General features: G+C 38.3%; 1 protein-coding gene across 17 annotated transcripts in view; it reads right to left on the minus strand.

Moving 5' to 3' along the window:
- The window catches only part of HUWE1 (HECT, UBA and WWE domain containing E3 ubiquitin protein ligase 1), a 173068-nt gene that overhangs the window by 90257 nt on the left and 65834 nt on the right, over positions 1-16977 (minus strand). For all 17 annotated transcript variants that reach the window (XM_032331297.1, XM_032331299.1, XM_032331294.1 and 14 more), the window contains 11 exons: positions 16122-16169; positions 15970-16038; positions 15388-15487; positions 13967-14067; positions 13322-13472; positions 13059-13186; positions 12274-12414; positions 11956-12061; positions 9668-9802; positions 9051-9152; positions 8496-8576 (listed from right to left, as the gene is read on the minus strand). In XM_032331297.1, the coding sequence (XP_032187188.1) occupies positions 8496-8576; positions 9051-9152; positions 9668-9802; positions 11956-12061; positions 12274-12414; positions 13059-13186; positions 13322-13472; positions 13967-14067; positions 15388-15487; positions 15970-16038; positions 16122-16169 (1162 nt within the window). The remainder of the gene's footprint in view (positions 1-8495; positions 8577-9050; positions 9153-9667; positions 9803-11955; positions 12062-12273; positions 12415-13058; positions 13187-13321; positions 13473-13966; positions 14068-15387; positions 15488-15969; positions 16039-16121; positions 16170-16977) is intronic.

Genomic DNA, 16977 nt, shown 5'->3' on the forward strand with positions numbered 1-16977 from the left:
TGCTAGAACTTGTACAGGAATTCAGTAAAGTGTCAGGATATAAAATCAATGCACAGAAATCAGTTGCATTTCTATACACCAACAAGACAGAAGAAAGAGAAATTAAGGAGTCAATCCCATTTATAATTGCACCCAAAACCACAAGATACCTAGGAATAAACCTAACCAAAGAGGCAAAGAATCTATACTCAGAAAACTCTAAGTACTCATGAAAGAAGCTGAGGAAGACACAAAGAAATGGGAAAATGTTCCATGCTCATGGATTGGAAGAACAAATATTGTGAAAATGTCTATGCTACCTAAAGCAATCTACACGTTTAATGCAATCCCTATCAAAATCCCATCCATTTTTTTTCAAAGAAATGGAACAAATAATCCTAAAATTTATATGGAATCAGAAAAGACCTCGAATAGCCAGAGGAATATTGAAAAAGAAAGCCAAAGTTGGTGGCATCACAATTCCAGACTTCAAGCTCTACTACAAAGCTGTCATCATCAAGACAATATGGTACTGGCATAAAAACAGACACAAAGACCAATGGAACAGAATAGAGAGCCCAGAAATAGACCATCAACTCTATAGTCAACTAATCTTTGACAAAGCAGGAAAGAATGTCCAACAGAAAAAAGACAGTCTCTTCAACAAATGGTGCTGGGAAAATTGGACAGCCACATGCAGAAAAATGAAACTGGACCATTTCCTTACACCACACATGAAAATAGACTCAAAATACATGAAGGATCTCAATGTCAGAAAGGAATCCATCAAAATCCTTGAGGAGAACACAGGCAGCAACCTCTTTGACCTCAGCTGTAGCAACTTCTTCCTAGGAACATCTCCAAAGGCAAGGGAAGCAAGGGCAAAAATGAACTATTGGGACTTCATCAAAATCAAAAGCTTTTGCACAGAAAAGGAAACAGTCAATAAAACCAAAACACAATTGACAGAATGGGAGAAGATATTTGCAAATGACTTATCAGATAAAGGGCTAGTATCTAACCTGTATAAAGAACTTAACAAACTCAACACCCAATCAAGAAATGGGCAGAGGACATGAACAGACATTTCTGCAAGGAAGACATCCAGATGGCCAACAAACACATGAAAAAGTGCTCACCATCACTCGGTGTCAGGGAAATACAAATCAAAACCACAATGAGATACCACCTCACAGCTGTAGAATGGCTAAAATTAACAAGTCAGGAAATGACAGATGCTGGCGAGGATGTGGAGGAATGGGAACCCTCCTACACTGCTGGTGCGAATGCAAGCTGGTGCAAGCAGTCTGGAAAACAGCATGGAAGTTCTTCAAAAAGCTGAAAATAGAGCTACCCTATGACTACCCTATAGTGCAATTGTACTACTGGGTATTTAACCTATACAAATGTAGTGATCCGAAGGGGCATGTGCACCCAAATGTTTATAGCAGCAATGTCCACAACAGCCAAACTATGGAGAGAACCCAGATGTCCCTCAACAGATGAATGGATAAAGATGATGTGGTGTATATATATACAAATGAATACTATGCAGCCATCAAAAGAAATGAAATCTTGACATTTGCAATGACATGGATGGAACTAGGGGTTATTATGGTTAGAGAAATAAGCCAATCAATTATCATATGATCTCCCTGATATGAGGAAGTTGAGAGGCAACGTGGGGGTTTGGGGGGTGGGAAAAGAATAAATGAAACAAGATGGGATCAGGAGGGAGACAAACCATAAGAGACTCTTCATCTTGCAAAGCAAACTGAGGGTTGCCAGGCGGAGGAGGGTAGGGAGAGGGTGGTAGGGTTATGGACAATGTGGAAGGTATGTGCTATGATGAGTGCTGTGAAGTGTGTAAATCTGGCAATTCACAGACCTGTATCCCTGGGGCTAATAATACATTATATGTTAATAAAAAAATACAAAATTATTTTGAAAAGTTAATGACAAAAAACCACATTACAGAACCTACAAAATCCATAAAACAGCAATAATGTGTTAAGACAAAGGGTCCCTTAAGGAAATAGAAATTTACAAAGTTTGTAAAAACTGTTTAAAATTTGATACTGCCATAGGCATCTTGAAAGGTTATACAGAGAAATTCTCTCAGATAGTGACATGAAATCAACATGGCAGGCGTACTAGCTATACAGTAGGATTTCTGAAAGAGAATATAGAAGTTAAAAGGAACCAAAGGAATTTTCCTGAAGTAAGAAAAATTATCAGTTTTTTAAAAAGGCCTAACCAATTGCTATGAGAGAATACTGAAAAGAAAGAGAACCAAGTATGTCCTGGTGAAATTTGTAAATTCCTAGAGTAAAGAGAAAATGAAGTTACCTACAAAAGAACAAGAACCAGTTTAACATCGTTATTATCTTCAAGGCATAACATTAGAAGACAATAGAGAAATGTCCACAAAATTGTGAAAGAAAAAGAAGTGTAACACTTTAAAAATTACCCAAAGATGTACTCCAACAAAACTAAAACATGAATCAGAAAAGGAAAGTCAAAAAAGTACAAAAAAAAAATGATGAGAAAGGGGTGACATGAAGGCAGGTTGAAGACCTTATGTTGTTGTTCCAGTCTGGCAGAAGACAGAGTAAGAAATTTTTTAAGTTTAGATGTCAATAAAATATAAAAATAACCATTACAAAAAAGGAGTAAGAAAACTAGTGTAAGATTCAGAATATGAAAAAAATTAACATAAGACGCAAGACTTTAGTAGAAAGAAAAACATTGGTGATCACAAAAAATACATCAACATAGAGTGCTCGCTTTGGCAGCACATATACTAAAATACATCAACATAGAAAATTCTTCCTTTTAAGATAAAAAGGCACAATATTTTAATAAATCATTCTGCTGAAAAGAACTAAAAGCTGGATTAAACACCTGAAATATCTTTTTAAATGTGAAGGGCAGACAAAGTAAACTATAGTTAAAGGTCCAAAATAAGTGAAAATGTGGACTCACAGCCTCCGGCTTTTGTCTTAAAAAACACAGGGACACAGTGAATAGGAAATCCAGTAGAAAGGGAGTCCATTTATTACAGAAGGCAGTTAACACTAATCACATGTGATGGAACCTGCTGGAAAGTTGGTGCTTTCCAACCCATGATCAGGTCACTCCTGATAAAGGATGGGTCAAGAGTCAGCCCAACTAGAAAGCAGACCACAGTCATTCTGGCACTGGAGGACACCTCAATAAAGGTATGAACACTGTTCATATTTTTATAGATTCCCAGGTCTTAGGTCAATGGGCTCAAAAGTTACCACATTCAGTATCGTGCTCTATTAGGCTTCCTACATTGCGAATATATTGCTGCTCAGATATCACGTATTACAATTAAAGTCTGATGTCTCAACTCATACCAAGGCAGCCACACAGGAAACTCATTTTCACGCCACAGCTGACTAATTTGTTCACACTTCTCAAATAAGCTCTGATATTACTCCCTGACTCAGCTCAATGAGACCTCCAGTGATTGCAGTCTCCAGATCCTTAAAGCTGGGCTCAGTGCCATAGTATCCAATGCTACTGGCCATGGCCCAAACTCTAGCATACCAGTGTGATCTTTGCATTCTGTCTTCCATTAGCATCATGGTCAATGGGAATCCATACAAAGGAGTAAACACTCCCTCTCTGAATGGCAAATTCATTTTATTGAGCCACTGCCCCAATCTGGGGATATAAGGTACTATTCCCTCACAAAGATTTAATGTTATACAACCATGTTCTTGGTTTATCCTTCCTGCCACGCTACTGCTGGCAGTTAATATAGGTCTCACTAAATGTTAGTCCCCTTTTAGCTTCCAAGTAACACTGACTCTCATGGGGGTACACATTTTATTCATTCAATCTGGGCACTGGCAATAAAAACAAGGCATCATCTGGAACTTTTGATCTGTCTTATCGTCTGCAGACTGCAGACTTAACACAAAAACATAATAGCCTACTTAAGGGCATGCTCTTAAATTAAAAAAAAAAGGACAACGGTCTCCTAAATGGGTCTCTCTTTTAACCACTTTATCTTAGTTATCCTGAACTCTCAACCTTTTAAGTCACATGCCATCCTAACAAAATATAACGAGGACCTTCCTATTCTTCTTCTAGTTATGAAACGAATGCCTGCCATGTATGAATCTGTAATACCCAAAGAGAGTCTCTTCTCACTTAAAGACACTGCCCCCTTTTTGTACTTGGTGCAACCTATGCTAGATTGGTACCTCCATTTAGAGTGGGTTACAGAATGGGGTCCACTGAAAATTGAGGTCTTTTGCCCTTTCAGACTATTCTGTATGCCACAAAGGTGGTCTCTGCTAAAGTCTTTTCCCAATATAATAGTTTTAAAGGTTCACTAACTGGAGTTCCCTCTTTGTAAGAAATGGAAGTCTTGCCTGTTCCCACACCTACAATTTTATGCTTCTTCTAAAAAGGAAAGGAAGATCGTAAATTAGTTCTCAGTACTAACATTCTTAAATATGGATGCTAGCTCTGGATCCACCCTATTACAGCCCTAATTACAGAGCTAATGAAAGGAAAGCCACTACAGGACCTGGGATAACAATGCCTGTGACTTCCATAAATAAATGGACACCTCCATCATGCCAAGCCTATAGATCTCAACAGGTCTGAAAATATTATGGAACACTCTGGTTCTGGTTGGCCTAGCAATGCCAGATTTGGCTCATGGCCTGCATCTGGGAGTCTACAATTCCAACTCAGTGCCAAACTCCTTGGACTCCTTTATGTCCATGTTGTGACCTCGACTGTTTGGGGATATTCAATCAGTCCACAATTCCCTGTAAGAAATTACTCTGTAACTCCTAGAGACGAAGGAATACTGAAAATCACTTCTGTAATTATTTCTCAAATGTATGAAACCTTCCATCAAAGTTATGGGGTTAGGTCAGGACTCCCATGAACCCAGTATCCTAGAGGATGATGTTAGCACAATCGGTGGTCCCAGCCTCCATGTTAACAGCCCCAAATGTTTAACTGCCCCTATAATGGGTGGCCACATCACTCATCACAATTCCAATGGCCCCATCAGCTGACTTTCCTTAATCTGACAGTCTCACACTTCACTTTCCATTATTCCACCATCACTGCATCAACACTGCCCATCTTCCTCAACCTGAAAGACAATATTTATATAATAGTAACAGAGAATGTCACCTGAGCACTAAAACTCTAGCAATGTTAACAGGTGCCCAGGTTCAGGCAATTAGTTATACAAACAACTCTTATTCCCTGGAAGGTCTTCAACATTCATACTGACTATCTGTCACCCCCCTGATTAAGCAGTCCATAACAACCATCATGGTGTTGACATCAGCTAATCTAGGAACAGAGCACAAGCTCAGGGAATATGGACTTAAACAGGAAGTTAAGAGAAGAAAAGGTAGCTGGGGAACTTAGGAATATAGTTGGGTATAAAAGTGGGGTAGAAGAGTCAGAGATTGAATTTGGGAAGAGTCAGAATCCTTATTTGGTTGTTTTTTTTTTTTTTTAAAGATTTTATTTATTTATTTGTCAGAGAGAGAGAGTGAGCGAGAGCGAGCACAGGCAGACAGAGTGGAAGGCAGAGTCAGAGGGAGAAGCAGGCTCCCTGCGGAGCAAGGAGCCCGATGCGGGACTCGATCCCAGGACGCTGGGATCATGACCTGAGCCGAAGGCAGCTGCTTAACCAACTGAGCCACCCAGGCGTCCCCTTATTTGGTTGGTTTTAGCACAGAATTGTTGCAGCTGGACAGCACAACCTCACCAGGTATTTCCTTACTGACTTCTTCATGCCCTTCCTAGCCTTCCCCACCAATCCAGAGTCTAGACCATGATGCCCTTCTTGTTGAGACTGTTTTGCCCTCGCATGTCTGCCGTGATATAATTTGGCCACTAGAAACTCCACCCTCCAGCCCCCTTGGGCTACTGGATCTCCTAGGACACAACTCCTATTCAGCAAGGTCATACACTCTACTCCACCAACTGCTCCCTTCTAGTCCATACACCCTGACCTGTGTCCTATGGGTATTTAGTATCCAGGTACCCTAGATCAAACCAGAATGTCTAGTTCGTTGATCAATTCTTGCCACAAAAGGGAGCACTGGGCCACCTTTTTAACTTTTATAGTGGGCTGCATCACCATCTTTGGTATAATGGGCACAAGATTAGGTGTTTTTAATTCTGTGACATAGACGCATCTTAACAGAGGCTACCCAAACAATGGCACAACTCCTAGCCAATCATATAAACCAAAGAGCTTAAGCCTTAGAAGCCCTTAATGAGGGACAAAGCAGTCTAGCTGCTGTAATTCGTAAAAAGATTGGGGGTGCCTGAGTGGCTCAGTTGGTTAAGCGTCTAACTCTTGGTTTTGGTTCAGGTCACGATCTTGGGAGCCATGGGATCAAGCCTTGCATTGGGCTCCGCACCCAGTGCAGAGTCAGCTTGAGATCTGTTCCCCCTTCCCTCCCCATTCCAGCTTCCACTTGAGCAAGAGTGTGCACTCTCTCTCTCTCTAAAATAAATAAATAAACTCTTAAAACAGATGAGTATTAAACTACTGTCACTTTAAGGCAGCGTTTGTGCCTTAGGGGACTTCCTTCTGCAGGTGGGTTAAAAATATAAGTAAGGTATCCAGAAGAATTAAAATAAAAGAACAAGGGGCACGTGGGTGGCTCAGTGGGTTAAAGCCTCCACCTTCGGCTCAGATCATGATCCCAGGGTTCTGGAATTGAGCCCTGCATCGGGCTCTCTGCTCAGCAGGGAGCCTGCTTCCTTCCCTCTCTGCCTGCTTCTCTGCCTACTTGTGATCTCTATCAAATAAATAAATAAAATCTTAAAAACAACAACAACAACAACAACAACAACAAAATAAATAGCCAACTACATTAAAAAAAATGTGCCAGCAGATTTTTAGACCCCCATTAATTTCTTTTCCTGGCTGTCTCCTGGCTAGAGCGAAAGGCTCTACACTATCATTTATGGAGCTGTAATAATAATTGCTGGCCTAATTATTTTGAGTTGGCTTTGCAAATTTGGTCCTTCTCAAATATAAGTTATTTACAGGAAACCAGAAAAGTTATCATGCTAATTTAAATAGCAGGGATGAAGTACAAGACTCTAGAGAAGAATTCTGACCTCCACTATGTTTGCTTTAGTGCTCTAAATCTCATTTCTGGATTCTTGTGTCATTCTGAAGGCTTACCTGCTACCTGCCTCCACCCCATAAGCATACATGTCCTCTTGCTGCCTCCTTTAAACATTCCCTTTGCAAGATGCCTGTGTACTTGCTTTTCTCTGTTTTGGGGCTTTCTCCCAGAGAGAGCCATCCTTCTTCCCTGCACCGTAACTTGGGACTTCTCCACCTGTATAAGAAATCTTTGATTTTACTAAAGAACTACTTCCATGAGTTCTGCCATATGAACCTAACCTTGGGAGGGTGTCTCTCCATGTCAAGATGGAGTTGCTATAGTACAAGGGAATACTTCCTCACCCTGATAAAGAGGAATAAGACCTTCTGCTAACCTCAGATTTAATGGTGAAATACTGAATGCTCCCCTCCCCTGAGTTCAGGAATAAAGCGAAAAGGCCCATTCTCACCACTTCTATTTGGCGTTATATTGGAAATCTTTGCCAATGCAGTTAGACATAAAAAGCAAAATGATTATTAAAAAAAGAACTGCTTGTAGATGAGAAACCTATATAGAGTATCTTAAGAAATTAACAAAGCAATTATGAACTTCTAAGTGAATTTAGCAAGGTCACAGGATACAAACTTAAAATATAAAACCCCAATTTGTTTTAGGCAAGGGACCACGTACCTAAATTGTAGTAGCCAAAACTACTACCTCCAGATACCCCAAAGTGTGCTACTGGTACAAGGAGGTTTTGTTTATTTCTACACTTCCCACTACATTCCTTTAGTTTTAAGGAGAATTCTAGACACTGATGTATCTCAATGTCCTGAATATGTATGGCACCCAATAAATGAAAAAAAAAATGAAGTTTTAACAACAGCAATACACAGAATACTGCCAAAATAAAGCTGCACAGGCATTTTTACAAATAATTACAAAGGAACCACAGCTTCCCCAACTGAATTTTCTACAGTGAGAAACTATTTTCTATACTACGGTTTGTGGGAGGTCTGTCATTCAATTCTAAGAATGGAAACCATTCTGACTGAATTTTCCAGACCAAGATGAGGGACCAACCATTGAATTAAGACATGCTTCTTATCACACTTGCAATGTTAAGTACAGCACAAAGTACAATATTACTTATCACAAATGATTTATAATATACTTCTTATAGAAAGTATATTTGATATTCAAAAAATGGGTATTTGAGACTGAATTCTGACCTTTCTCTATTTCATCATCAACTAGAAAGATACATAACACAGTGGACAAATGTGGACAGTAATATCCTATAAGGATATAACATACACAGAGAACTCTGCCAGGTTATTCCAGCGTGGTATAACCAACTATAATACCACTTACCGAGGAGGAAGAGTGATGGGCCATAGTATTCTGCATTACTGATGATGTGCTTCAGGGAGGTAGGGAGAGAACCATCCATCACTAAGAGAAAAGAAAAGTGAACATCAAAGAGAATATGATCAGCATAGAAGTAGTTTGATAGGTAGAGATGATAGAACAATGCATTATATATACCACCACTGTGGTAAACATCCTGTGTTGATTCCAGTCTAATGGTTTCTACTTAGTTCCTCCTATTTTATTATTTATTCCTTGTCCATGAAATAGCCTCTTAACAGTGGGTCAAAGAACAAAAGAATACAGACATAGACAAAGTGGAGTAGCAGACTGGAAGTGAGCACAGAGTCAAAAGCTGAAAAAGGAAAAAAATAGGTCAATCATTATGAAAATAGCTAGAGAATCCTTAGGTCTAGGAAAAGTGACACTAAAAGACTAAAAGCATGGCATGCCTTTTCTTAAGCCTGTCTTATAAAACAAGAGTAGCATCAGTATCGAAAGAACTACATCTTTGGAAAGAGTCAGACATCCTTCAAGAAAGAATCTAAAATCAAATACCATGTCGTATGCCATCTGAGAAAGCTGGGTCTTGAATGGCCTTCTTGAGGAAATTCAACATGGATTTGAGAAGTGCTGCTCTTTGTGGAATACACTGGACTCCTGGCAAGAGAGAAAGATGGAGGATTATACTGAGTTCACCATCAGACCACAATAAGTAGGCACATAAAACAAATTTTTAAGAGAAGCATATACACTATATCAACACCAGCAGATATTCGAAATGAGATCTCTGGATGTTGGGAAGAGTACATACTTACTAAGCTTTAAAAATGGGAAAATAAATCACCAAGGGCTACACAAAACTAAAACTAAAAGGAAAAGACAAGTATAAGTGCAACTAAAAAGATTAACTCTGGGATCCTCAGTTTCTGTTTTAGATATTATCTGCTGACATGGGTGCTTTGATAAAATAATCAACATGTGAACAGTTGGAAAACTATGAAATGCTATGAAATAAATGTTAATATGAGAAAATGGATACCAGAAAGGCAAAGTAACATGCATAGTCCTAAGAAACAAACCTCCAAATGTATCACTAAAGCTGTTCCCAAAGTACCTCCTTGACTAGTTTAGTAATACATTGTGAAAGAATGTGTATCTACTTGTCTACCCACCAGGACGGGGGCCAGGGCCAGAGCCAGAGGAGATGCTAGTGCTGCTGCTAGAACTTGATGCCCTTAATTCAACATCTAGCCGGTGCTCCACAGAGATGGATGAGCCTGGACTACTTTCCATAGTCACATCTGTAACTAAAGTAAAAGTTATGATAAAGAAACTTGTTAGAATAAAGCACTGCCAAAAGAATGAAAAAATTTTTCCCATTAAGGTGAGATAAATGATACAAAAAATGGTGACAGATATCGAAACTCAAAATAAAAATGTAAGCTTTCCACAAATAGAGGAATATTTAACAGCACTAGTTATTTAAGAAATGCAAGTTAAAAACAATCCTTCAAAAGAAATCCCCTTCAATATTTCTCACCCACCAAATGTGGGAGGAGAAACAATGGTAAGTAAAACATGCAATTTCACACACTACTAGTGGGCAGCAGACTATGGGTAAAGCTTTTTCTAATTTTAATGAAGTACAAAATACATAATTACTTCTTATAATTTATAAAATATAATACAGTTTCTACAGTATTAAACCACTGTTTACACTAGAAATACTTTCTTCCAACCTTTTTATACATACACAAACATACATACTTGTGCCTACTTATATAAAGGCAGCACACACTCATAGTTTTGTAACCCTTTTATAGAATATAAAGTTTCCTCTACAAATACATCAGAATCACCTGGATTAGTTATTAAAAATGTGGATTTCCTGGGATGCCTGAGTGGCTCAGTTGTTTAAGAGTCCAACTCTTGTTTTCAGCTCAGGTCACGATCTTCAGGGTAATGGTGTCATGCCCCAAGTAGGGCTCTGCACTCTGCAGGGAGCCTGCTTGAGATTCTTTCTCCCCCCTCCTGTCCCCACCCACCAACTTATACATACTCTCTCTAAATAAATAAAATCTTTAAAAAAATTTTTTTAAAGTGTGGATCTTTCTGGTCTACACTTGCACACTTCTGAATCAAACATTGCAGATGAGGTCTATAACTTTTTAAAAATTTTATTTATTTTATTTCAGAGAGAGAACACAAGTGCACAAGTCAGGGTGTGGGGGGAGGGAGAGAGAATCTCAAGCAGACTCTACAATGAGCACAGAACCTGATGTGGGCCTCAATCTCAGGATACTGAGATCATGACCTGAACTGAAATTAAGAGTTGGACGCTTAACCAACTGAGCCACCCAGGTGCCCCTGAGATCTACATCTTCAGCAAGCACTTTAATTTATTCTTATGCATATTCAAATTTGGTAACACCTGATTTATAATAAATAATGAGGCTTTTAAATAGTCTTTTATTTAGTAGATGTCACATTTTAATCAACACTCTGGGATCTCACCCATTAACTCAAATGCCAGCTTGCCCACAATAAACCAGAGACAGAAACTGGGTAAAGGAGTTTCTAGGGGCAACAATGCATGTAAATAACTGTGTTCAGGAAAGATAACAGAAAAAAAGGAACAGTATCCTATGGGTACTGAGTGTTAAGAATGAAACCATTATGAATTCTGGTACCTTTATCATAAGCATGATAACAGATTCATGTAATGACATCCTGGGTCATTAAGGTAAGAATCTGAATTCTAAGAAAGCTGTTTCGGGGAATGGTTTTTTGCTTTTATTACTATTACTATGAATTATGCATGGGGGGGGGCAGGGAGAGTGTTAAAAAAAAAAAAGGACACACATGATGATGCACCCAAAGATTAAGAATATCTGGTTATCTAGCCTTTTGGCTTTAGGGTTTAAAATATGTTCCCTATTCAACAACTTCTTCACCTCTCCTCTTCCTTCTCAAAATAACCCGACAGTTTCCATTTTAGGGTCTACATTCTCCTTATCTTTCTCAAACACATTATTTAAACACCTACGATTTATCAGGCACTGCTGAAGATAGAGCAGTGAACAAAACAGTACCCTGATCTCATGGAGCTTACATTTTAGTGGGAATAGGAAGATAATGAACCAATACTTAGAAAACAGCTATTAAGCCTTGAAATAAAACAGATTAACATCCCATAGAGTGACTGTAGTGCTCTACTGCAGCTCTACCATCTGCTTCACTTTCCACTGCTATTCCCAACAACTTGTGCCTCCTCCTTTTATAATTATCCTCATGAAAAATACACAAATTACTTATATAGAAAAATACAGTTTTGTTGCTGAAAATACACACTCAAGTCACTTGTGCACTTTGGAATTTATGAGGAGGAAGAATGAAAATTGGGGCTGGATGATAAGAAAATGCCAAGCACAAAAATACTGACTTAGTAACTGTTAATTACCATCCATATCAGTTTCCATTTCTTCTCCTTCTTGTGTAGTACTGGGTCTCTGGATCTTTGGCTTGATCACAAATGGACATTCTTTCCGACACAAATCTACTTCATGCTACAATCAAGGGAAAAGTAGTAAGAAAATCCTACATATATACCAGGAGTTAAAAATAATTATAATGAAAGAATGTCACAGGCAGATTATAAAATTGGTTTCTAAAAACAGAAAAGGGCTAAGATGGCTCTTTAGAGTTATTAGGATACTTCCTAGGTTCATCTTTTACTGGCTGGGTATGTCTAGGCCAAGTACTCCTTGTATAATAATACCTCGAGTCTATAAATGAAGATAGAAAGTCCACTATGGGATTGAAAAGCTGCCATGTCCAGGTTGGTGATAAGGTCAACCACTCTAACAGCTCTGGTGACAAATGTTATCTGGTCTTGTTCATCGCCAAGAAACTTTATAACCTATTGAGGAAGAGAAAGAAAAAGACAAAGCCAATCAAAAGAAGAGACACAAAACTGTGAATAATGTATTCTTTTGGAAACATGCAGTCTAGGGTCTCAAGGAGGCAAATACTGTGTGGGAGGAAAAAATAGGTGTTCGTCAAATGTTAGCTCTATTACTTCTGGGACTCAACTTCCTGAGGTAATGGGGACATAAAATTACTTTTCAAGTTTAAATAAAATATTCAGGGAGAAAAAAGCTGGCGTCCAGTGCCAAGCACAAAGTAAAACCAATGTACCTTAATAGCACAATTTACAAAGTACCTTTACATATTTTTTCTTTGGAGTAACAGCCTAAGGTCATGGTAAGATATGGCTAGTCATGACTAGTACCTGGAGAGTACCTGGAGCCTCCTGACTCTCAGACCAAGCTACACTATGATCAATTCTTAATAATTAAGCTGCACTTAAAAGTTGTTAATGAGATAGATAACTAGAATACCAAACTAGAAAAATTAAGAACATTTTCTGGGTAAGCTTCCTTATGCTATCTGCTCTCACTGTTAACCGTTCCAAACCTGTAACTCTACACCTGCTCTTAGTTGATTTCCCCACAGATGTATTAAAAAAAAAATACCCAAAAAACAAACAAAAAAACAAGGCACCTTCAATAAGGCTTCCATCATTCCACAGGAGACCAAGGCTTCACCACCAGCATCATAGCTGGCCAGATGGTATAAAAAAGAGAAGAGAGCAGTGGCAAACTGGTGAGGGTATGGATCCATGGAAGGATCTATATGGGAAGTTGGGAGAGACAGAAAAAAAGCAAGCTCAGAATATGATGTTAAGAGGGCAAGATGTTAAACAAAGACTGATAAAATCAAGGGTGAAGTTCCTGCTAGCTTAAAGAATAACCATCAAAACTTACCAATCATGGCTTGGATACAGTTCCGCACAAGTACAGGCAAAAATCCATGGTAAGAGGCAGTTCCAGTACAGTCAATAATACTGCTGAGTTTGGGAGTTCTCTCCAAATGGACAATTGATGTTAATGTTCGTAAAGAAGCAGCTTTAATCTCCTACAAAAACAGAAGGTAAACATGTGATATATTAAGTAAGTTGATGACTGGGGGCACCTGGGTGGCTCAGTCAGGTAAGCATCTGACTCGTGATTTCCACTTGGGTCATGATCTCATGGCTGTGAGATTGAGTCCTGTGCTCAGTACAGAGTCAGCTTGAGATCCTCTCCCTCCACCCCTTCCCCCACACACTCTAAAATAAATAAATAAAATAAATCTTAAATAAAAGAAGGGAGATGATTGAACCATGTTGCTAATATCCAGAACTCAAAATTAAGGTCATTCTACTGTTAAAGGTTTGGGGTAGATGGAGGTCTGTTGAGAATAACATTGAAAATCCAGCCCTTAATTTTGTAGCTAAATATCCAAAGAGGAAGATGTAAAACAACTAAACTCCCCTTTTGGAACTCATTCTAAACCCCTGGGAGAAACCAAAAGGAAAATAAACAAAATACACACGAGCCTGACATACACATTAGAATATTAATACTTACCATAAGCTGCTTATCTGTTATCTGAAGGACATCTACCAACTCCTCTATCAACCCATTATATAAGATACTGTTTGCTGACTCCTGCAAGGCATTGGAATACACTGCAAAAGGAGAAATAAACACTTTAGGCAAGAAGGCAGTGGTCAAGCCACTGCCCAATGACAAACCTTTGGCACCTACTGATTCTGGGAAAAGAGTCCCTTCCAACCAGCACTGGAGGGCAGAATCACTGAATTTTGGAAGATTGATCAAATAGGGTGATAAGCCTTAAATATCCTCCAAATTGACAGATTCTCCTATTATTAGTACTGGTAGTCATGAGCAAGGATTTTTGGAAATGGAAGTATGAAGAGAAAGTGAAGAGCTAATTTTTTATAGTATCACTACTTGATAGAGCAACTATTATGCCTTTCGTATAGACTTCACACGAAGACTAGTCTCTTCATGTGATACTTCTGTTTTTCATTGGAAACACTTATATAGGCTGTAAAGAACAGAATTTTGGACTACCGCAGACTAAGTCAGAAACTTGTAAATGACACTGTGGAGTAAAATTTGAGAATGTGTTTAATCCACTTTCAATGAATCCCACACAGACGTAACAGTAGACACGGTCTCCTGAAGTGCAACTAATGGATTCAAACACATTCATTTAGTTAAACAAACATGTATCCATTAATGTGCCAGAAGTTATGCGAGGTGTGAGTACAAAAAGAAGAGTATGAATTTCACTTCAAGAACTCATAGTTTAAAAGAGGAGAAAAACAAATAACATAACAAAAGCTGGTAATATTAACAGCAGCTACCATTTCATACCTTCTAAGTGCCTAGCCTGTGCTAGGTGCTTTATAGGTTTTCATTTAATCCTTGTATCAGTCTATAAGGTAAGCGCTATCCCAATATTAAATGAAGAAACAGGCCAAAAGCATAAACATGTAGCACTAATCATCTGCAGAATCCGGATGAGAGCCCAGGACTGATTCCAAAACCAATGTCCTTTCCATTCTACCACTCTGAAGTAAAAGTAAAATGCACAGTATTGACTTCTTAATTAATATCTTCTAACTTCAAAATTGTACTACTGACAGGACAGAAGAGGAAGATGAAATGGCAAAAGGAAGAATAGGGGCTAGGAGAGAGGACTACCTGAACATCCATCTAAAAGAAAAAGGGCCAAAATCAAGACTAAACCCAGGCAATACATTTGTTAAGTATTATACTGTTTTCTAATACAACATTAACAAGCTCAAGAATGATGAATATAGTGAACATTAGAAATGCAGGCAATTTTACAAATTAATTTGCCACCTAGATAACTACAATTAATCCTCACAGCAACAAAGACATAGATGAAGCTCAAAGGAAATCATGTCTAAACTGCCTAATCAGGGCCTGTTATTTATAGTGTTATAGTCTCTTACCTAGTATAGATATTGCATGCAGCCTGGCTTGAACAGCCTGCAATCGTTTCCTGTGATTAGAAAAGCCATGGGCCAGCCGTATGTGTGTAAATAACAGCATCTGTGTAGGAATAGAAGACCTAAATCAGGAAACCAATGAAAATGGAGAATGTACTTTCTAATGGCTAAATCTTACCTACTGGGGTATTTGGTAAAACGGTATAGTGATAGTTTTTGGCAACAAGCTGAAGACATTCACAAGAGTTCTGATTGTTATTAATCAAATATTTTATCACCATAAGAATGGCCAGAAAAAACACAACTAAATGTTTTCTCTTTCATATGTAAAGTGTTGAGATACTAACACTCCATTTTGCATGATGAGTAAAGCAGCTTATGTCTTTCTCAATTCTCATAAAAACCTAACTAGGAAGTGAGCAGGTGTTGGCCTCATAAAAGATGAGGAAACTAAGGCTCAGAGGCTAATTTACCCATGATCTGACTCCTTCCTTTCTGATATGCTGTCTCCCAGCCCAATAAGTACCATTAATCTACATGAATGACAATCCACACCCTTTAGATAAATATTAGGACCTATCATACCTGCTTGTCCTTAGGAATGCTATACATTTTGGTAAGCGATTCCATGATTTCGGAAGGGCTTTCTGAAATCTACATTAGAAAAAAAAATTGATTAGGAACAAAAAGTAAACTGAATGTTAGGAAACTGGCCAACAGTCAAAGATTCCTCTTACCTTGTCAAGTTGCTCTATGTGAATATAATGTAGTGTGTTACTAGTTGTCTGAAATTAAAAAGATAGAGTTGTCAGAAGTCAATGTTAATACCTTAGCTTCCCGTTCCATAAGACTAAAAGAGAGCTGTCTGAATACTAAGATGTCACCCTAGGTTGAAGCCTAACTGAATGCTCTTAAAATTAAGGTAACTTTAGAGTCCCACAAAATACCCATTTTATATACAGAATATTCTCAAAAAAGCTTCTTTGAAGACAACAGTATCAAAATATAATGCACACAGTCAGACATAATATTCTTCCTTATCCCTTTTAAAAGTTTTATTTTTTAATTGAAGTATAATTAACATACACTGTTGTATTTGTTTCAAGTGTACAGTATAATGATTCAGCACTTCCACACATTACTCAGTGCTCATCATGGTAAGGGTTACTTTTAATTCCCTTTATTATTTAACTCCCCCACCCACCTCCACTCCAGCAACCACCAATTTGTTCTCTGTATTGTCTGTTTTGTCTCTTTTCTCTCCCTTACCCTTTTTTTAAACCTAACTTAATTCCCACAGCCTCTGTATTCATAGCAAAGACCAAATCCATGAAAATGGCTTCCACTCTAAATATGCACTACAGCTGTTTTCACGGCACCATTGATCTAGAAATTATGCTACACGTAGGAAAAAATCTATTCACTAAGCTACTTATAAACAAAACTGAATTTCAGTACCTCCTCAAAGAATATGGAATGACTAGATAATTGAAGCAGGACCTTGTAAGCAATATACAGGCTTCTTACAAACTGGCTAAGTAGAGAAAAATGCACCAAGTTATGGCAATGCCTCACAGGGGAGTCCTGTCTTTC

This window comes from Mustela erminea, chromosome X (genome assembly GCF_009829155.1).
Source record: "Mustela erminea isolate mMusErm1 chromosome X, mMusErm1.Pri, whole genome shotgun sequence".
In the NCBI taxonomy this organism is placed as follows: Eukaryota; Metazoa; Chordata; class Mammalia; order Carnivora; family Mustelidae; genus Mustela; species Mustela erminea.